At 43.9% G+C, this 21,995-nt stretch overlaps 1 protein-coding gene across 6 annotated transcripts in view; it reads right to left on the minus strand.

Annotated features, from left to right (window-relative positions):
- NMNAT3 (nicotinamide nucleotide adenylyltransferase 3) overlaps nt 1-21,995 on the minus strand; it is a 124,614-nt gene that overhangs the window by 7,553 nt on the left and 95,066 nt on the right. For 2 of the 6 annotated variants that reach the window (XM_070493426.1, XM_070493423.1), the window contains exons 3-4: nt 13,818-14,001; nt 8,517-8,599 (exon numbers count right to left, since the gene is read on the minus strand). In XM_070493426.1, the coding sequence (XP_070349527.1) occupies nt 8,517-8,599; nt 13,818-14,001 (267 nt within the window). Of the gene's footprint in view, nt 1-1,426; nt 2,582-6,277; nt 6,401-7,687; nt 7,795-8,516; nt 8,600-13,817; nt 14,002-21,995 lie in introns of those variants that run through there. The other 4 variants (XR_011496604.1, XM_070493424.1, XM_070493425.1 and 1 more) reach the window with 4 other exon arrangements.

A 21,995-nucleotide genomic window follows, 5' to 3' on the forward strand; every position in this document is an offset into this window, starting at 1 on the left:
CAATGCACAGGGCAGCCTCCTAAGCAAAGGAGGATGGGGCTCAGACGTCAATGTTGTCCAGGTTGAGAACGCCCGCCTCAAACCCACAGGCCCCTCTGTATTGCTTTTTCTGGACACTACAGCTGTTTGCAGGGTTTCTGGGTTTTTTTCCTCCTTTGCCTCCACACTCCACACAGAACAGTGTGGCAACACTGCTCAGAGGGTAAGGAGGATATTCACCAGAGTAAATGTGATGTAATTTCATACATTAGGTTGATTAAAAATAAATGAATATTTATTCTAACAGGCACGGTTCTAGGCCAGTGCATTGAATGGCCTGGGAATGTTACTGAAAGACAGATTCTGAGTCAGCAGGTCTGGAGAGGAGCCTGAGAATCTGCATTTCTAACCACTCCCAGGGGATGCAAACCCTGCTGGCCTGGGACCACGCCTGCAGTACCAAATTTCTAGGCACTTGGGATATATCAGCAAACAAACAAAGACCCCTGTCCTTGGGGAGCTTCCAGTCTGGCCGGAAGTGGACTGGGTCCAAAGAAGGGTGGACAGACTGAGGCACTCAGAGTCTTAGAAAATCAGAGCTGGAAGAGAATTTAGAGGATGTCTAATCAAACCTCCCTACTATACAGATAGGGAAACCGAGGCTCACATGGAGAAGGGAGCTAGTCAAAGTCACCCAGCTTGCTGTGGCAGCTTTTGGATAAGGCTGTTTGATTCCTATTCCTCTGAATTATCAGGCCTTTAGGGACTTCTTAAGGAGGAGCTCAGTGTGGGGAATGGCCAGCAGCTGTGGAGGTTGCTGGGGGGGGCAGATGTGGAGGGGTGGGAGGTGGAGGTGGGGCAGGAGGACAGAAGTCGGGGGACCCCCCACAGGAAGGTCCCACTACTCTGGACCAGGAAGCGGATTTCTTGCTTCACTGCTCTCCATCATGACACACACGTGAGCCCTGGGATCTATGTGGGGAGATGTCAGATTCCTCCTGACCGACCCTTGTGTTTTTGCACGACTACATCTGCAGCCAGGACCCGCCAGGGTGGAAGGGTGGAGAAGAACATTCTGAAGCTTTCAGTCACTCGGTCAGCATGTGTAAAGAGCAAACTCAAACAGAATTAGGCCAATCAAAACCTCTTCCTAATCGGCAGTGGCATCATAAACCCTGAACACACGCGAAGCTCCCGTCCTCATCCTTCAGGGCCCGCCTGAACAGAGACATCGACCCAGCACTTCAGACTAGAGACCCGTTTGCATGGTGCTGGAAAGCAACTGCTTCCTCCACTGCTAGTACCTGGGAACATAAACTTTTAAATTCATGCCAGTTCGATTGGAACAGGAGCAAATTTCACGGAATAGCTAGAAAGAAGAGCAACAGCAGGTACAGCAGACATGAATAATATAACAAAGGAAGAAGAAAGAGAAACTTTTCATTAGTACTTTTTGATATCAATTTATTATTTATCCCTTTGCCAATATTCAAACAGGTAGGCAGTCATAAAACATTCACAAAGATCCTCTAAAACAGTCAGGGCGTCTGTTTTACCTCAGTTCCTTTTTAGAGACCTAGAAATCAGGAGCGCTGGCATTCATAGAGGAGCTGTGTTAAAAATATCTGCTGTATCAAAAATACTGTTTGAGAATCACTACTTAGAAAGACTTTAGTTTAAACTTTATCAACGGCCAGTAGGCAGGCGGCGGTGGCTCATGAGGGAAGACAATGTAAATCGGCAAAGCGCTGCTTCCACATTTTTGACTCAGTATTATTTTGTTTGAAACGAGGCGTTGACAAAGCCCACTGTTTGGTAATTAGCACGCTGTCAAGTTGCTCCCATCAAGCCCCACAGGCTGCACCTGGTCCTAGTTAAAAATCGCACAGTGGGCAATTCTGATCGGACCCTCAGGGGCCCCTGCCATGCGCAGAACCGCTTGCAACAATTTATGAAATAAGGCTTCTGCATCCAGAGGTTCTGAGAGCTCCTGCCTGATCCTGATGACCTGCCGCACCGGTTAACTTCTCTGTCCATCCTCGTGATGTACATACGTGCTCCTCCCAAAAGAAGGAGTCTCTTCCTGGGACAGAAGACGCCTCAGAAGTAAAATCATTGTCGAAATAGAACAAATGAAAAATGGAAAAGCAAAAAAAGGAAGACAAAGCCCTCAACGGCCCTCTCCTCAGGAGGAGCTCGTGGAGGAGGGGCTGGCCCTCGCCCCTGGCCTTTCCCTCATTCCTCTAGGTGTTATTGTCTTTCCAGGAACTGTCCTTGGTATAGAGGTTGTGGTCCTTGATGTAGGCGATGACGGCATCGGGGAGCAGGTACTTCACGCTCTGCCCTTGGCTCAAGGCCCGCCTGATGTACGTGGCACTGATCTCGTTCTGCACGGGCTCCCTGGCCAGGTGAATGTTGTGCTGGTACTTTTGCAGGATGGGCAGGCCCAAGATGTAGCGCTCTGCGTCATGACCTGCCCGGCCCACGCACACCAAGCCAAATTTCTCCACTATTTCCTGGATGTGTGCATCCTTCCAGAGGTTGGGGGTCTGGAAGGTCTTAAGGACATCTGCCCCGCAGAGGAGCTTTAGCTCAGGCACAGCTGGAAAAACAAGGGCGGATCCCAGCAAAGTTACAGAAGGGTCATGGCCAGTAAAGATAACATCATCTTCTGTTTGAAAATTACACAAAATGCTGTTCTTGGAATGTATTGGGAACTCAGTGTCTCTGTGTTCGTGACTTAGAAAGAAAGAGCATGTAAATGAACTTGAATTTACTTCAGAGACATACAGTTACAAGTAATAATCTAATCAATAAATCTTCGTTTAATATTGGCAAAGCGCCAAGTAATACAAGACAGTTTTTTTCCCCCAGTGTTATTTCACAGGTCTGTCTGTGGTTGCTGGATCCCACAGCACAGTGGTCCAAAGGCAGCTGTGCTGGACCCTGAACCCCATGTTCTGATGGAAGGTAAGGTCATGCCCTGGGACCAATAAGGGCAAGTGACTGCCCTTCTCGAAATCTATCTCATCCTGGACACCTAGTCCTTCTGTAAGTAAAATCTCATCATAAAGCTTAATTATAAAGGACCTTTGGATAACCAAAAGGTCTCCAAGACCCCAGCTGCTGACCTTTTCATCTGTTTTCAATAAAACAAAGCTCCAGAAAAACTGATCAATGTGGATAATCCTTTGGTATTTGTTCTAACAGAACAATGATCGTGATGATGAAAGAATACCTAACATTTACTGGGGCTCACGATGAGCACTGTGACTAAGCGCTTTATGTGTGTCATCTCATTTGATCCTCAGAACAGCTTCATGAGGTAGCTGCTGTTGTCGTGCCCGTTTTGTGTAGGGGGAAACTGAGGCACAGAGAGGCAAGTGACTTGTAGGCAGAGGAGTCAGATTCGGACCTGCCAGCCAGCCTGGGGGGTGGGGGGTGGGGCGGTGGGCGGTGGGGGGGGGTGGCATTTGTAACTGCGAGGCTCTGCTGCCTCCTGCTGGCGGGAGCTGTACATGCATCAGAACTGGGAAGCCCTTCCTGGATTTTCCTGGCCCGTTCATGCTCCTGTCCCTTTTGAATGGGCAAAGCTGGATGTGAAAACTGAAGTCCAGGCTAGAAGTGCACAGCAGGATCTCTGGTCCTCCTGGAAGCTGACTGTAGCTTCAGTAAACAGCAAAGGCTGGGCTCCTAGAGCGCTGGCATCTCTTGGTCACCATGAAACCTCAGCTGGGAGGGGCTTCAGGGGTCCCCCCTGCTGGGGAAAAGTCTGATGTAAGTGGGCAGTTTAGGCTCCTCTACTGTGAAACCTTTGAAGGAATCAGGACATAGACCAGAGAGATGAGTTTACAAAGGACAGCTAGACTAGCTGTGGACTGGAGAGCAACAAATTGGAGGTGTCACAGAGAGGTCTGAGTTCCGGCCTCAGCTGGGCACAGTTGGCTATGGGGCTGGAAGCATGATCCTTCCTTCTCTGGGCCTCAGTTTACCCATCCATGAAATGGTGAGCACCATTTTAGTCATTTTAAAGCAGCAGATGTTAATTATAGACACACAGTTTTCAAACACTCTGGGAGCATAATATTGGCATGATGACATGATACTCAGACAGTGATTAATGCGTGGATGCATGAATTCTCCATGGCTAAGAACTAGGACTCTGGAGCCAGACACCTTAGATTCCAGTCCAGGCTCTGCCATTCAACAGCTGGGTGACCTCAACTTTAAAATGAGGATATTAACAGTACTTACCTCACTGGATTATTTTAGGATTGAACGAGTTTATAAATGTAAAGCAGTTAGCATAGTGCTCAGAACAGTAAGTGTGATATGCGTTAACTATCATTCATTCATCCATCCATCCACCTACCCACCTACTTATCCACCAATCCCCATTGACACATCCATTTGACACTTACAGAGTACCTCCTAAGTGCCTGGCCTTTTAAAGTCAATAAAACTGCATTTAAAAATTATTCAATAACTCACACTTTCTGCTAATTTGAACTAGTCCCATTGCTTACAACATACACGTGGATTTGAATTCTTCTGCATCTATGACGTTTTATTCTAATTTCTTATTATTCAACCATTGTAATATAGCAAGAGACCAGCGTTTGACCTTTCAAAAAATTAGGTGATTCTTATGTGGTCTTCCTATGGGGGAGGTTAAATGATGTGCATTTAATTCCAGGGTCTCCTGAGGCCTGGGGCACACGCCCCTGTTCCCACAGGTCAGAGAACAGAGAAGATACTCCCTTCTTCTCCCAGTGGATTTTTGTGGGGACGATTTCCACATATCATCTTTGATATTTGATACTGTTTGATTCATTAACAATGATGGTAAGGAATACAATTCACTCTGAGCCCCTGCCTACAGAGGACAGTGCCCACATCTCCCCTCGTCCCTTAAGTCAAAGGCATGTCTGTGGGGCTGGTGCCTCAGACCCCAGCTGTGGGCAGTCTTGTCATCAGGCCTCAGAGAGGCACGCCATACACTTTCAAATCCAGTCACGTCATGGCTACAAAATCTTCACATCCAGGGACTCTGACCGTCCAAGTCCAAAGTCCATAGTCTGAGGTGTTGAATAAGGGCTGCCAATTTGATTCGTCTTACAGTGATATAAATAGGATGGCATAGGCATTTTGTGGGCAACGTGCTGCCTTTGAATAGCCACAGGCTTTGAAAAGCAGATGAAGCTGAGATTTACACAGAATGTGAGGCAAGTGCCACCAGGACCTTTTTCTTTGAATGTCCAGTTGCTCCAACTCTTTGACATCAAAGAGCACCAACCCTGAGGTCAGTCAGCCTGGGTCTGAGTTCCAGATCTGCTGGGACCCAGGAAGGTTATAGCCAACGGGCTTGTTTCCCCAGCTGTGAAATGGGGATAATAAAACCTCGTCTGGAAGCTATGGAAGTTGAGTGATGGAGCGAATGCAATGCGAATTTCCTACCCAGAGCAGGGTGTGAACACAGCCACACAGGCGACACAGACACACACAGGAGTGTGGGACTGCTGGGTCTAAACAGGAGGACCCCAGAGATGAAGCCAGGTATTGGCATCTGAAGGGCAGCACCCAAATTAACCAGACAAGGCTGCCCCATAACAGTCAGTGTAAAATGGAGTCAGATGAAGTCCTGCTCCGGTTGTACGGAAAGGGGATCTTCCAGAGGTTGCTGAGCTGTGCTCAGCCCCATCAGCTGAGGGCAGGGATCACCTTCACAAAAGACAAGACACAGCTGGGCTGTTACAGGATGGAGACGTCATCCCAAAGTGTAACACGTGAGCAGCCCAGACGCAGTGACAGCGTGACTCCAGGTGAGTCAAGGAGGCCTGCAAATCAAAGGAGGGAGGGATGGCAGGCTCCAGCAGCCGGGAAGTGCTGGGCCATGTGGAACCTGCAATCCCAGAGCAGAACAGCACGCAGCAAAGTAGCAAAGTACGAAGCTCAGCTCGGCTCACGGCTCCTTCAGAAATGGGTCACTACCAACGCACACATTGTCTCAGCCAAAGCCAAACTTACGCTGGGAAAAACTTTCTTTTTTTAATCGCTCTGTTTTTTTTTCTGATTACAAACATGAAATCTGTGTCTATTGTGGAATGTATGGAAAACACATATTTAAAGTAGAAAACAACAACAATTCTGCTTTCTACGAAAACTGGCAATATTTTGGTATACTTCTTAGTCTTTTCTATCGATTTAGACATGCAAATAGATGTGAAAGTACATTTACATATTTTCATATACTTGAGATTATATATACAGTATTGTATCCTGATTTTTCCCCACTTACCTCATAAGTGTTTCTCCATATCACGAAAGCCTTTTGTACAGATTCTTCGTCCTAAGTATACAGTATCATTTACTTACGCCTTCCCTTATATTTAAATCTTGAGGTTGCTCTTTTTTCCTGCCCCTATAAAAATTGCTGTGATAAACATCTTTCTGCATAAATCTTTGTCCCAATCTCTAATTATTTCCTCACCCAGGTTCATGGAGGGGAATATATTGAGCAAAGGGCATGTACATTTTTAAAGCCCCGACATATTTTGGTAAACTGAAAAGCCCACTTTTCATTCAACATAAACTTCCTTTTGTAACAGTTACTTTAGAAGAGAACAAAGTGAGTAGGATTTAGGGTCTGAACAGAGAGAGAGGGGATAGGGACAAACTCCCCACATTATAGGGCTAAGCAGAGGAGCCTAGTAGCCCCTAGAAACAAACCCACAAAGAATGTGGGGTGAGTTCTGGCAGAGGGAGGGGACAGCCCATTGCAGGGAAAGCAGTGGTGCTGGTTTCATGGGGAAGGGGGGGTTCCAAACCAGGCCCCACAGGACACACAGGTTCTCAACAGGCGAGCCAAGAAGGAAGGGGGAGAGGGGCAGGCCAGGCGAAGAGACAGGGATTCTGGAAGCCCCTGCAGAGAGGGGAAGCACAGGAAGCTGGAGCCTTCACTGGCGCCCCCCGCCTCTCACTGGAGCTCCAGCATCCCCCAACAGCACAGACACTTTGTGCCTTGCTCAGCTGCCCCTCTACCCAGGAATGCCCCCAACCCAGATAACCTATGATCCTATGAGTCTCAGTGCAGGTGTCTCCTCCTCCAGGCAGCCTTCCTCATCCGTGTCTGGACTCACCACCATTCATAGCTTGGCTCCAGCCCAGGTCAGGGGCCGGGGGAGGCTGTCTCTGTTCCTAGCCTGAGCCCAGAGCCTGGCCTGGGGAGACGCTCAGGAGGCGTCTCTAGAACCCTATTAAGAGTGACTGCTGAGCCAGAGATGATTCTGGAAGAAGGCAGAAGGCTGAGAGGTAACATTGCGCTGTGCTCATGACCGGGGGGCGGTGGGGAGAAGCGCATGCAGGCAACAGAGGAGAGGCAGAGGCCAGAGGAACACAAACACTGTAAGCTGACAACAGGAGACTCCACAACTCTTTCCTTCTCCGAGTCCTACGCTAGTGCTGTTCCCCAAATCGGCCGTAAAGCAGACTGCCTATTAAGCATACCGATTCCAAGGGCCCATTCCCCCTCAGGAGGTCTGGGGCCGCCTTGGGAACTAGTGTTTTTAGTAAGGCTCTCAGGTGATTCTGCCGTGAGTGGTCCTTAGACCAGCATTTGGGGTTTCACTCAGGGTTCGGCGGCATTTTCAAATCTTTTTAGCAGAGCATTTCTGTGTTCTGGGGAGCACTAGTTCTAAGGAATACTTACATGCATTCAGAAGAGTCCCATGATTAAAAGGTGATAATGGCTGCAGGCTATATCCCTTTCCTGTAGAGTCACAACGCACTTGAAGGGAGTAAAGGCTCTGAAAAGTCCTGCAGTAACCATTTTAAGTTTGTTTAACCATGACATTCCCGAGCCCTTCTGATCTGCAAATAGCATCCCACCAACCCAAGTTGGGGGAGCCCCCGTGGGAAACCCTGCAGATGGCTCTGATGGAATGTCGGCCCAGTGGGCCCAGTGACTCCCTGCTCCTGTCACATCCTGCCCTCCCATCTCCTGGTGCTCCTGTTGATTTGCACGAGGGGCGTTTAACCCCAGTACCAGGGCCGCCACTGGAGAAGGAAGACACTGAAACTGAAGCTGACAAGGTTCCATCAAACACCAGGAGCTGACAACAGGGCAGAAATCCAGGGTTACACAGTGAAAGGATAATCCAAATCGACTTTAAATTCCCTTAAAAATAGGTTTCCTCTTCTGAGTAAACCACTGCGTAACACTGCTACAAGGATGAGTCTCTTACTAGGGTTATTACGGCACACTTTGTGTTCAAAAGGCAAAGGCTTTGCAAAGAACCCCAGCGTCACTCCCCGGTTCATCCCTGTGTGGCCCTGACTGTAACCCGTGTTGTCAGCACTAGTTACCAGGCAGAAGATCCCACATTAGCAAGGAGTGGTGGCAGATTGTTTAATTTGACCTTTCAACCTGGGACGTGTCACCCCAACCAGGTGGGCCTCAGAATCCTTCTCTGTGCCCAGAGGGTGTCAGAGGGCCATCAGTCCTCTCCTGAGTCCCTGACAGACAAGGTCGCACCCACCTGTGGGGGCCGCGGGGTGAGCCTTGCCTCGGTCCAGGCCTTCCTTCTGGGGCAGAGATCTGAGCAGTTCGCGGTGGTGATGCCTGCATGGTAAACATACGCTCAGGGCGTGTCTATGCGGCCCACCGTCCCCCAAAGCCACCCAGGGGGCTCAGATTTTCGGTCTCAACCTTCTTTGGTCCATTTCAGGTGGCTCAGTCCACAAATATTTGTTGAGGGCTTACCATGTGCTGGGCCCTGGGCGAGGTGCCAGGACAGAAAGCAGAGGTGTTGGGGTCCTCCCAGTGCGCCCTAAGAAGACAGCTCCCTGCCTCCTGCGAGCCAGGGAGAAAGCGGGGAAGAGCATATTTCCACTCTTTCAACATTTTCTTTCAATATCTCACTTAAAAAAAGGTTGAGTAGGGATTAAGGACATGGTTTATTAGAATCAAACAGACCTGAGTTCAAAACACAAATTTTCACTTGTAAAGCAGGGATAAGAACACCTACTTTTTAGACTTTTGTGAAGGTAAATGAGTTGCTACCCAGGAAGCACTGGCTCAGGGCACGGCCCACAGCTGGCTCTCAAAAAACAGGCTCGCTCCTATCATAAGCTAGCATCTGAGAACTCAACCGGGCCATGGCTAAGAGTGTGGCTTGGAGCCAGACTGCATAGGCTGAATCCCAGCTCCCCCACGGGGCAGCTGTGTGACTCTGGGCCGGTGGGTTCAGGTCTCTGTGCGGATGGTTCAGCACCCGCAAAATGAGGAAGAGTGACAGCACCTGCCTCCAGTGGGTGGTTATGAAGATTCAAGGAGTAATGCACACAAAGTGCACTGAAGAGTGCGCAGCACGAGCAGATCTCATTATACGTCAGCATTTCCAATATGATTAGACTTACACCCATTTGGCACGCGCGGTTCTTTTAGCAATCTATCTTCTGCAAATCAAGAGGTACCTGCATCTTCTTTTTTTAATCAAACATGGTAATCACTATGCCATGTATCAATCTGATCTTCATCTTCCACCTACTGGATTACGCAGTGACTAGAGCTGTATTTGGGAGGGACCAGTGCCTGGTGGAAACAGCAGGTGCTTTGCAGCCACCGTGGGTGGGTTCAAGTTTAGGTTCTCCTGCTTGTTCGACCTTGGATGAGTCACTAACACTCTCAGCCTCACTGACCTGTTTCTTGGTCATGAAAGTTAATGCCTTATACACCGAGTATCACAAGAGCACGAAGGAGAGAGTGCTTCTACCTTCAAATGCTGGGCAAGTGGCTCAGGGCTGATTATTATGGGGAGAAGGGCAGCGGAAAGGTTAAGTCCTAGACTTAGACTGCCTTGGTTGGAATTCTGGTTCTAGCTGCTAGCTGTGGAATCTTGGTGGGCTCCTTGAGCAATCTGCCTCCAGTTTTCTCATCTGTTGCCATCCCAGAGAGCTGCTGCGAGGATTAAATGAAGAGCTTAGCACTGGCCCATATACAGAAGGCCCAATAAACACCCGCTATTCTTACCATCATTACTCTCAGTCCACCTTCCCCACCTTGCTGTGAACAGGGAGCCCATTTGAGTCATCCTTACATATTCTTAGTGCCGAGGAATTGCTGACCTAAAGCCGGCTGAATTCAGGCACGATGGGAGAATAAACACATTTAATTCTGGCCCGAGGTCCTTCCTGGTGATTTCAGAGACTCAGCGGAGTCTTCAGGGCCCCAGTGGACCCTGTCTGTGTTTCATTATTGTCTTACTGCTTTGGTTTGGGAAGCTCCATCTCTGAGGAGTCACTCCTGGGTTAGTCTAGAATCTCACATCAGACTGAAGGAGGTTTGAGGCTCACCTCCACCTTCCAACTGTAGGCCTTTGAGGATGTTACTGACCCTTTCTGAGCCTCCAATTCCTCATCTGTAAAATGGGGCTAAGCCCCTTACTCCTCAGAGTTGCTGAGCTGAGTAGGTATTATATCCCTCAAAGAGCCTGGCACACATAGTAGGGGATCAAGAAAACGTGGAGATCATCATTTTATTTTACTTACCTTGAGCTCCTAGTTCAAGTTGACTTTACTTTGAATTTTAGCTGGGTCTCTGAACTCTGGTGGCAAATGATCACTCTCAGTGCCAAAGCCATCTTCCTCACAGACCTCCACTCTGCCTTTGTGGCACAGTGGCCACTGCTTCCTCCTGTTGCCTGCCTGACTGGCACCCTGGTGTGCCCAGCCCTGGGCCTGAGGACTGACCCCGAGAGCATGTTCCCTGTGCTCAGTCACCCCACTGTTCTCCAGGGATGTCCCATCAGAGGGTCACTGTGGCAGGAGCAAAGTCAGCCACACTGTGCTCCCACCTGTAGGTCACTGGTTTTGAAGACGGCCATAAGCATGGCTTCAGAGTTGAACAGATCAGGGCTCTACCGCCTGCTAATCTGTTGTGTGACTGTGATTATCTTAGCCTCTCTGAACCTCAGTTACCTCATCTGTAAAGTGAGGACAACATAAGGTCAAGTTTGCAAAGGGATCCATGAGGTGACGATGGTGATGGCCCACATCAAGTGGCATTGTGACCAAGGCCTTCTTCCCACAACATGGGGAAAAGGTGAGTGGAATAAGTTATCAAATGCCCTACAAGCAGGAAAGCTGGCCTAGATTTAAAAAAAAAAAAAAATTAGGGTAAAAATCAGCAACCTGATAAGGAGAAAAAGAATGCTCAATAAGTCCCACAGTGAATTTACTTCATGGCGACAGTGACAAACGTCACTACGAAGTAAATTCACTGTTGACTCTATCACGAAGCTACTATGTGGAGCAAAGGGTGGGTAGTCTTCTACCATGCTTTTACAATCACCTAACTTTACACTTTTAACTAGATTTTCAGTCTTAAAAAATGCTTTGGGTAGTTTCAGAAAAACACTGTAATCAAACAAAACTCTTTATTTTCTTTGAAGATTGGCCCCTGAGCTAACATCTGTTGCCAATCTTATTTTTTTCTTCTTCTTCTTCTCTCCAGTGCCCTCCAGTACATAGTTGTATATCCTAGCTGTGAGTGCCTCTGGTTGTGCTATGTAGGACGCCGCCTCAGCATGGTCTGATGAGCGGAGCCATGTCCGTGCCCAGGATCCGAACCTGTGAAACCCTGGGCCGCTGCAGCAGAGTGTGCGAACTTAACCACTTGGCCACGGGGCTGACCCCACAAACAAATTTTCTAATGCAACAGATAGACTCTGGAGATGAAGCTCACTCCAGATACTGAAAAAAAAATCTTAATCAGCTATCTGATAAAATGATGTTGACTATTTATATCAGTGGATTCTCAATGTTGGCTGCACAAAATAAATCACTGAGGACCTTTTAAAAAATATCCATGCCTAGATGCCACCCCAGACAAATCAAAATCTGGGCGGGGTGGGGTGGGGAGTTGGAGGTGATTTCTACAGAGTTGAGACCACTCGTTTGGATGGATCTTGGTACTAGTCATAGGCACGATTCACAGACTTGGTGACTGAGGCTGTGGCTTCAATCCTGGCCACACATTAAAATCACCCGGGAGCTCTTAAAAATCCTGCGTCCCACCCAGACCAATGACATCCGGTCTCCGGGGTAAGACTCAAGCTCCCCAGGTGATTCAATGTGCAGCTAGGGCTGAAAAGCACTGGACAAAAGGGTATAGTAAAAAAAGGAAAAGACTGTGTTCGGTAAAATCTTAGCTCCCGCCTGCATTTTGCAGCAGAAGCAGTAGCAGTACTATGTAGTGCTGTGCTCAGTTCCGATTTCTCCAGAAATGGCTTCTCTGTTTGAGGACAAGTTATGGGCCGGGGTTAGGGATGCAGGGAAGAGAGCGAACAGTATCAGCACCTACCACAAACCAGGTGCTCTGCCTACACCTTCCCATTTAATTCACACAGCACCCCAGTGAAGCAGGTGGTGTGACTTCTACTTTATAGGTGAGGAATTGAGGCTCAGAGAGGCTACCTCACTTACGGCAAGTCACTTAGCTACTAATGTGGACCCCAAAACCTGGGCCCTCGGCCCCGCTGCCTCTTACAGGGTGGAGGCGGCGGGAAGCGTCAGTTTGTTCCTGACTACTGTTAAAGCCAAACGATTTGTCGGCTTATCTGTTGTTTTGTTTCCATTCCCCTCTGTTAGCCTAGATAAATGAGAGCTGACTCTACTGCTTATTCTGAGAGGATGATCTAGGTGAAAATTTATTCCTTATGTTAAAAAAAAGCCAGCCTGTGTCCTAACAATTATTTCCTATTTGCTCTCCTTTCAATTTGGCAACAGGTTCTGAAGTAGCTGCTGAATGCTTCTAGCTGGTTCTTTCCCAAGTAAATAAGAACCAGGATATGTACCTAAATGTTTACTTTTACGAAAAAGGTAAACATTTTTCTCCCAAGTGAATTTGAAGATGCAAAAAATGAAAACCAAAACAGATTATGAACAGGCCTGCCAATTATTCAGCCTTTCCCTTGTGCTTCCTATGCCCTGACGATCCTAGTGCTTCCAAACAGATAAACGACAGCCCACAGTGTGCAATCCCTTCCAGCAGAGCTGGCTGTCATAGTGACAGCCAGGCCACCTCAAGATCCCCTCTGACAGCCAGGACAGGGGACTTCCTGCCTCTCTAGCAAAATCCCCGACACAAGTAAAGCTTCCAGGACACAAGTCAGTGACCCATTGTCCTAACACGCAGGACCTGCTGGGGCTTTTAAACAGCAAATTACTTTCGCTGAATGCTAACAGCGATGCCAAAAGAAAAAAAAAAAACTCCTGAGCAACTATTTCTAGATTTATAGTCTTTCTTTTTCAATTTTACATAAAAGTCTAGATTTACAGAACCCAGGATTTGTACCATTAGAAAAGATGGCTTATTAAGTAGACGCAGTTTTCAACCTACTCAGTGAAGACCAAAAAAAAAAAGCCCCACTTAGTGAATATTCTTATGTGGTTCTGGGTCAGAAAAGTTATTTACACTTTTTAAATCCTTACTAGGTTTTATTGTCCCCATTTTGCAAGTGAGAAGTGTGTCTCAGGGAAGTCAAGTGCCTAAAGTCACACAGCTAAGTGGTGGCACTGCAGCCCGGATGCTACCGTCCTCTAAAACAAGATGGGGCGTTTCCACAAAGTGCCTCCTGCGGGGCAGTGGTTTTCTTGCCCAGGAACTCTCTGAGAATATGTCTGTTGGCCTCTCTCCTGATAAGGAGTAACACATCTCAAACTTTGGCTGAGAAGGCCTGGCTGACAGCCCACTCCCCACTCTGTCCCAACCTTTCACCCCATGGGTTCTGCAGATGCATCCCGTGGCCCCGGACATCACAGAGCAGGCCCATCGTTACCTCAGCACCTTCACCGTCTCCAACCACTGCACCTGCTCACTCTCCCAGGGGTCCACCCGGATCCAGTCGGACGTCTGCAGGGCCAGCCGGGCCATGGCCACCCGGTGCCGGGCAGCCACGAGGTCTTTCTTCCCGTACTTGTCATTGACAGGAGAGATGATACCTGCTATCACCTGGTACATTCCTAGGCAAGGGAGAACAGTGGTGTTGCCAAAATGCTCGCCACCTGGCAGCCTAAATTCAGGCAGGTGCTAAAAATCTCTGTGCCTCGTCCTGAGTGGGAGCAGACCCTGGCATTCAATCCTGGGTGATCCAGCTCCCTTAGGCAAGGCAAAGGCGCTACCTCAGGGACCATTTGCCTCTCCGCCAGAGTCTGCTACAGAAGGCTGTAAGGGTGGAGTCAGGCAAGGCTCCCATATAGCAATGTGGACAGTTAGGGTCAGAATATGTTTAAGGAACATCATGACTGTCCCCTCTGCGGGACTTAACAGGGGCACTATCATTCTCTAATCAGGTATGGGACAATAGTTACATACAGTTTCTTAGAAAAAATAGGGGATTTTGTGGATCAAAGATCGAAGGGATGGGGTTTAGCATGAACCAGGTAGATGGGTGATGGGAAGCAGATTGACTGCAGAGGCCCACTGCCGGCTTTGGAGGAAGGCGCTGCTAAGGGAGTGGGAAAAGACGCGGGCTGTGCCGATGAGTGACACTGCGTGGTGCAGGGACTGGAGAATGGGGCATTTTAAGTTTTAAACTACAATGACATTGAAGAAGCTACAGAGAACCATCATGGAAAGAGAATGACTGGGACTCAAGACACCTTGGGTGTGAGCTGCAGCCCCATCGCTTACTAGGACGCCTTAGGCAAATTACCCAACTGTTGGAAAAAATAAAATACTCAGCCACTTGAACGTCAGGTTTCCTACCTGTAAAATGGGATAATACTTGCTTGGCAGGACCTCGCGGTAAGGATAAAATTAGATAATGTTTGTGTAGTGGGATAATGTTTTAATAGTACATGATATATTAAAAATGTACTATAAAATATAACATGCACATAAAAGGGTATAAAACACATACGGTTTGATGAAGAGTTGTAAAGCCTACCCTGCTTTAATCATCACCTAGGTTAAGATACAGAACACTCTGGAACATCAGAAGTTCTTATCACAATCCCACTCTGACGGAAGTTAATCACTATTCTTATTTTTATAATATTAATTCTCTTGCTTTTCTTTATAGCTTGACCATGTATTTATGCATCCTTAAAAAACGGATTCATTTTGCCTGCTTCTGAAACTTTTATAAATGGAATCATACTGAACTTATTCTTAAGCCTTTTTCACTTTATGTAAGTGAAATTCATGCAGTCCACCCAAGATATTCCACTGGAGGATTATCTACCACGCAACGGATCTATTCTACTGCTGATGGACTTGTTTGACCAGACAATCACAAACGACGCTGCTGCGAACATCCTTGCACAAGTCTCCCTGTGCGCAAAAGCACACGTTATTTCTTAGGACACTCACGTAAGAGTGGCGGCGCTGAGTCATGGGCTAGGTGCGTTTGCAGCTTTACTAGATAACGTCAAACAGTTTCTAAGGTGGTTGCAGCTCTTTACCCTCCAACCAGTGGGTGTCTGAGAGTTTCATTTGCTCCACGCCAGGGCATCTGGGGTTATTGTTAGGATTTTCCCACTCCGACAGATGTGTAGTTATATCTCACTGTGGTTTTAATGTTCATTTTTCTGCTTCCTGAGGCTGAGTATTTATTCATATGTACTATTAAACATTCAAGCTTAATTTTTTGTGAAGTGCCTGTTTAAATCTTTTGCCCATATTTTGGGTTGTCTGCCTTTTTATCATTGATTTGTAGAATTCTCTATATATTCCAAATACTAGCCCTTTGTTCACTGGTTATATATGTCATATATATCTTCTCTTACTTTATGGCTTGTCTTATTCTTTTTATGGAATCTTTTGAAAACAAAAGTTCTTAATTTTAACGTAGTTGGGTTATTAGTTTTCTTCTTTATGGCTAGTGCATTTTGTGGTATGAAGACATTTTTCTGTATTATGTCATAAAATGTTTATAGTTTTGTTTTTCACACTTGGGTCTTTGTGCATGATGTGAGTGCTATTATTTTCAAATTGGACAGTCAATTATTCCAGCAACGTTTACCACTCTGCCGTGTGCATTGCCACCCATGTACAACATCAAGTGTCTGCAGGCACGAAACGGTCCCTGCTCTCTGTTCTGTCTTATTGCTCTATTTGCCTGTCCTTGTGCAACATCACACTGCTTTGCTTAGTTTAGCTTTATTGTACATCTTGAATCTACTTAAGAAAACCCTCCCACCTTGTTCTTTTTCACTTATGTTTTGGCAATTCTTCACTTTTTGCATTTTGCATATAAATTTTAGAAAGCTTATCGAGTTCCACAAAAATGAAACCGTCCCCACCAAAAAAAAAAACCTGCTGAAATTTTATAGGAATTGAATCTGTAATTCAATTTAGAGAGAACTGACATCTTTACAATATTGAACCTTCTAATCCATGAGCATGGTATATCTCTCCATTTATTTAGGTCTTCTTAAATGTCTCTAAATAAAGTTTTACAATTTCTCTTGTAGAGTACTTACACATATTCTGTAATATTTATTCCTAGATATTTGATTTTTTTGATGCCACGATAAATGGAATTTTTTAAAAATACTTTTTTTTTCTGTTTGTTGCTGATATGTAGAAATATAATTGATTTAGGTATCCTGAATGTGTATCTGGTAATCCTCCTAAACTCTCTTATTAAGTCTAATAGTTTATCTGCAGAGTCTTTTTACTCTTCTATGTCCAAAATAATACCATCTGAAAATACCGAGAATTTTGCTGCTCCATTTCCAATCCTTATACCTTTTATTTCTTTTTCTTATTGTCTTGTTTAAGACCTCTAGTATGATGCTGTATAGAGATGGCGTTAGCAGGCATCTTTGTCTTACTCCCACTGTTAGAGGAAAAGCTTTCACGTTTCATTATTACATACGATGTTCGCTGTGAGTCTTCTGTAGATATCATTTTTCAGTTGTGGGAGAGACAATGCCACGTGTTCTTAAGACCCATTTTTATTTTTCCTCTCTTTAGGCACACACGAAGCTAACAATTCTGTTGCTCTTGAAATTAGGTTGGGTTTATGTGATTTCACTGAGTTATAATCAATGGGACGTGGGTGGAAGTGATGTATGCCCATCTAGCCTTGGCCATAAAAACTCTTGTATGACCTTCCAACTGTTTCATAGTGAATCTGAAAGCTACAATGAAGGTAGCAAAGCCATCAATAGGGCCTGCCAGGAGCCCTGAGACACAACTTGGAAAGAAACTGCCCTGCAGATCTGCTGTACCTACAAGGAATTTATCTGATGAGAGAGAAACTTTATTTAATATGTTAAGCTCCTGAAATTGGGGGATTTGTTATTGCAGCCTAGCCTGATCCTGGAAAACATGTTACTTTAAGAGACATTCCCAGCTATTCCTAGTTTAAGAGCTTTCATCATAAATGAGTTTTATTACATGCTTTTTCTGCAATTCTTGAAATGATTGTGTGATTTTTCTCCTTTAGTCAGTTAACCTAGTGGACTGCATTGATTAACTTTCTAGTCTTTACATTGCATTCCTGAGATAAACTCGATTAGGTCAAGATATATTATCTTTTTAATGTATTGATGGATTCAGTTTGCTAATTTTTTTAAGGAAGGAAGAGAGATCTATAATTTTCTGTTCCCCTAATGTCCTAATCAGGTTCTGGTACCAAGGTTATGCCTCATAAAGAGTGTTGGGGAGAATTCTCTCTTTTTATATGCTCTAAAGTGCTTGGGTAGGATTGAAATAACATTTTTTTCTTAAGTGTTTGGTAGAATTCATCAGTGAAATCTTATAAGGCTCGAGTTTAATTTATGTGAAATTTCTTGACTGCTGATTTAATTTCTTTAATGGTGATAAAACGATCCAGATTTTTATTTCATTATAATTTTTGGCAATTTACTTTTTCTAGGATTTTGTCTATTATATCTAAATTTTGAAATTTATTGGCATAAGGTTGTTCACAATATTCTTTTATCTGTTTAGCGTCTACACCATCTGTAGTGCTGTCCTTTTCATTCCTAATGTTGGTGGTGTCTCTATTATTCTTCCTTGCTCAGTCTTGCTAGAGGTTTGTCATTTTGTGAGTTTTTTCAAAGAACCAACTTTTGGCTTTACTGATCTTCTCTGCTAAATGTTTGTTTTCCATATCTCAATTTCTGTTCTTATTTGTATTAATTCCATCCTCCTACCTTCTTGGTGTTATTTTGCTGGTCTTTTTCTAACTTCCTGTGGTGGATGGTCAGCTAACTGATACGCAGCTTGTCTTATTTTCTAATACGAACAGTTCTGGCTATAAATTTCCCTCTAAGCATGTCTTTACATGCATCCCACAGGTTTTTATATGTAGTGTTCTTCATGAACATTCAGTTCAAAATATTTTCTAATTTCCATTATTGTCTTTTTTGATCCATGAGTTATTTAGAACTATTTTTGCTAATTACCAAACATATTGAGATTTTGCTTATCTTTTTGTTATTGATTTCCAGCTTAGTTGCACTGCAGTCAGAGAACATATTCTATATTGATTTCAATCACTTGAAATGTGTTGATATTTGCTTTATGTCCTAGGTTATGGCCAGTTTTGGTAAATGTCCCACGTGTGCTTGAAAAGAACGTGTAATCTGTGATAGCTGGGTGCAATGTTCTGTCCATTTAGTCGAGACTGCTAATTGTTTTTGTTTAAATCTATGTTCTTACTGACTTTTTTGTCTGCCTCTTGTATTAGCTACTGGGAGAGGCATGTTAAATTCTCCCACTATGATTGTGGATGTTTCTATTTTTCCTTTTAGTTCTTTCAATTTTTGTTTCACATATTTTAAGAATATGTTATTGCCTACATATTTCGTATTCTTACACATCTTTCTGTGACTTGAGCCTCTTTGTCTCTAGTCATGCTTCTTCACTTCAGGTCTACATGTCTGATATTAATATAGCCTCAACAGCTTTATTTTGGTTGGCATATGCATGGCATATTTTTTTTCCATCTTTTTTCTTTCAACCTTTCTATACTTCTAATCTAGGCAAGTCTTTTGTAAATAGCCTATAGCTGTCTTTAAAAAAATTTTTTGTCAAGTTTGACAATTATTGACTTTTAACTGGAACATTAAGTTTACTGACATTTAATGTGAATGTCGATATATTTAAGTTTCAAGTTACCATCTTATTTTGTGTATTTTTTTTGTCACACAAATTTCATGGTTTTTTTTTCTCTTTTCCTGCCTCTCTTTGGACTTTATTTCATTTTTTTTTTCTCTCAGATTGGAAGTTACATATACAGTTTTATATGCCACGTAAATCCAGACCTTTAACCTCTTCCTCAACAACATGAGGACTGCAGAACTCTGTAACTTCATTTACCACCTACTGACTTACGTGTCATTGTGGTAGATATTTTCAGTCTATTTTTCCCTAACACTGTTAGACCTTATTATTCTGTTTTATACAACCAGTACTCATGTAAATTTACCTATATATTTGCCATTTTCTTTGCTTTCCATTTCTTCTTGCATATCAGACCTTCTAGCTAAGAATCACTCTCCTACTGACAGACCATATCCTGTAGAATTTCCTTAAGTTATTCTTGAAAAACATTTTCAAAATATTACCCTCATTCCTGAAAGATATTTTCACTGGGTTTAAAATAATTGATTAGCCAACCTTTTTCTTCAGTACTCTCAAGTTACTGTTCCACTGTCTTCCAGCTTCAATTGTTGCTGTTGAGAAGCCATCTGTAATCTAACCTTCATTCTTATGAAGGTCATCTGTATATTTTGGTTGCTTTCAACTTTTTCTTTGTCTACATATGGATTTCTTTTTACTTATCTTGATTTGGAGTCACTGGATCTTTTAAATCTGTGGGTTGATGTCTTTTATTAGATCTGAAAAATTCTTAGTTATTATCTCTTCAGAAATGGCCTCTGCCCCCTTTCCTCTTCCCTTTTCTTCTAGCTCTCTGATTGTATATATGTAGCCTCCATATCTCCTACCTTCTCTTACGGAATTAAAAAAAACCAAAAAGAGAAAAAAAGAAACCCTCTTTTTCTACACTCCATCTTGGATAATTTCATTTGATCACTATTCCAGTTCACTAGGTCTATATTTTGCTCTAATCTAATTCCAAATCATTCATTGAACTTTTGAGTCTTCTAATCTATGAAGATGTATGTCTCTTCATTTGTTTAGGTCTTTGATTTCTTTCTTAAGCATCTTGTAATTTTCAGGACACAAATTCTACACACGTTTTGTTGATTTATACCTAAGTATTTCACTGTAGATCAACTGTAAATGGCATTATGATTTTAATTCTGGTTTTCACGTTTGTTATTATATAAAATATAGAAATGTATCTATAGTATACAGAAATATGATTGATTTTTGTTTGTTGATCTTTATCTTGCAACTGAACTCACTTATTCTAGGAGCTTTTTTTCCCTTTCTTATAGATTCTTTGAGATTGTCTACATAGACAATCATGTCACATGCAAATAGGGAAAGTTTTATTTCTTCCTTTCCAATTTGTATGCCTTTTATTCCCTGATTTGAGACCTTTCCTTTTTTTTCTAATATAAGCATTTAGTGTTATAAATTTCCTTGTTAGTACTGTTTTAGCTGCATCAATATATTTTTTTTCCTCCCCAAAGCCTCAGTGCATGGTTTTATATCATAGTTGTAAGTGCTTCTAGCCATTCTATGTGAGCCACTGCCACAGCACGGCAACTGACAGATGGGTGGTGTAGTTCTGTGACTAGGCAGTGAACCCAGGCCACCAAAGCAGTGAGCACCTTGAACTTTAACCACTAGGCCATCAGGGCTGGCTCTGTATCAACATATTTTGGTATGTTGTATTTTCTCTTTCATTAGTTCTATGTATTTTTAAAAATTTCCTTGGAGACTTCCTTTTTGACTTACGGATTGTTTAGTTGTTTAATTTCCAAGTGTTTTAGTATTTTCCTATTGTCGTTCTTTTATTGATTTCAGTTTGATTCCATTAGGGTCAGAGACCATAATCTGTATGACTTCAACTCTTTCAAACTTGCTGAGGTTTTTCTTATGGCTCAGAATATGGCCTTTCTTAGTGAGCGCTCCACAGGTGTTTGAAAAAAATGTATATTCTGCTGATCTTGGATGAACAGTTCTATACATATCAATTAGACCCTGTTGGTTGACTGTGTTGCTAAGTTCTTCTATGTCCTTGCTGATTTTCTGTCAACTGCTGAGAGCTGAGTGTGAAGTTCCCATCTAAAACCGTGAATGTTTCTGTTTTGCCTTTCAGCTCTATCAGTTTTTACTTCATGTATTTTGAGACTTTCTTTTTTGGTGTACACAAATTTAGGATTGTTATGTCTTCTTAGTGGCCCTTCACCGAGCATTTAATTTTGTTTATTTCAGTCATCATTTCTGGAAGTTCTCATTGGTTCTTCATCAAATCTGGTAAGTCACTTATAGTTTCTTTTTGCTTGAAATAAAAGCATAACTTTTAAAATCTGTATCCGACAATGCCAATTTCAAAGTCTGTACAAGTTGTTTTTGTTGTCTGTTGTTTCTGCTAGTGCTTATTCGTATTGTCTTTTTCTTTTGTGCTTCACTATTTGTGACTGCTTGCTGGTCAACACCCATGACTAGTTATTTAGGGAGCTCCCTAGGCCTAAGATAGATACGCCCTCCTCCAGAAAGGCTTCATGTCTGCTTTTGCCAGGCACCTGGAGTTATAGGAGTCCTAGATGACCTTAAATCAAGTTCTTGACTTGAGCTTCTTTGACTAATCCAGGCAAAAGGTTGCAAATCTGAGCAAAGGCTGATGTGTGGCCATTTCTTCTTAGCAATATTTTATCCTTTCCTTTTTCTTCTTCTGCTTGCCTTAGAACCAAGGGACCAAGGCTTCTCTGAAGTCCTCTAGGATTGGGGAAAGGATGTGGATTAAGATCTAGTTCACTCCAGCCCTGAGGGTGTAGCTCCTTTGGAGAGATCCATAACAATTCCTAAGGCTACTTGAGAAGAGTGGTAATGGAGGCTGAGAATTAACAGTCAGGAGGGCTAC

The sequence above is a fragment of the Equus asinus genome, chromosome 21 (genome assembly GCF_041296235.1).
Source record: "Equus asinus isolate D_3611 breed Donkey chromosome 21, EquAss-T2T_v2, whole genome shotgun sequence".
Taxonomy (NCBI): Eukaryota; Metazoa; Chordata; class Mammalia; order Perissodactyla; family Equidae; genus Equus; species Equus asinus.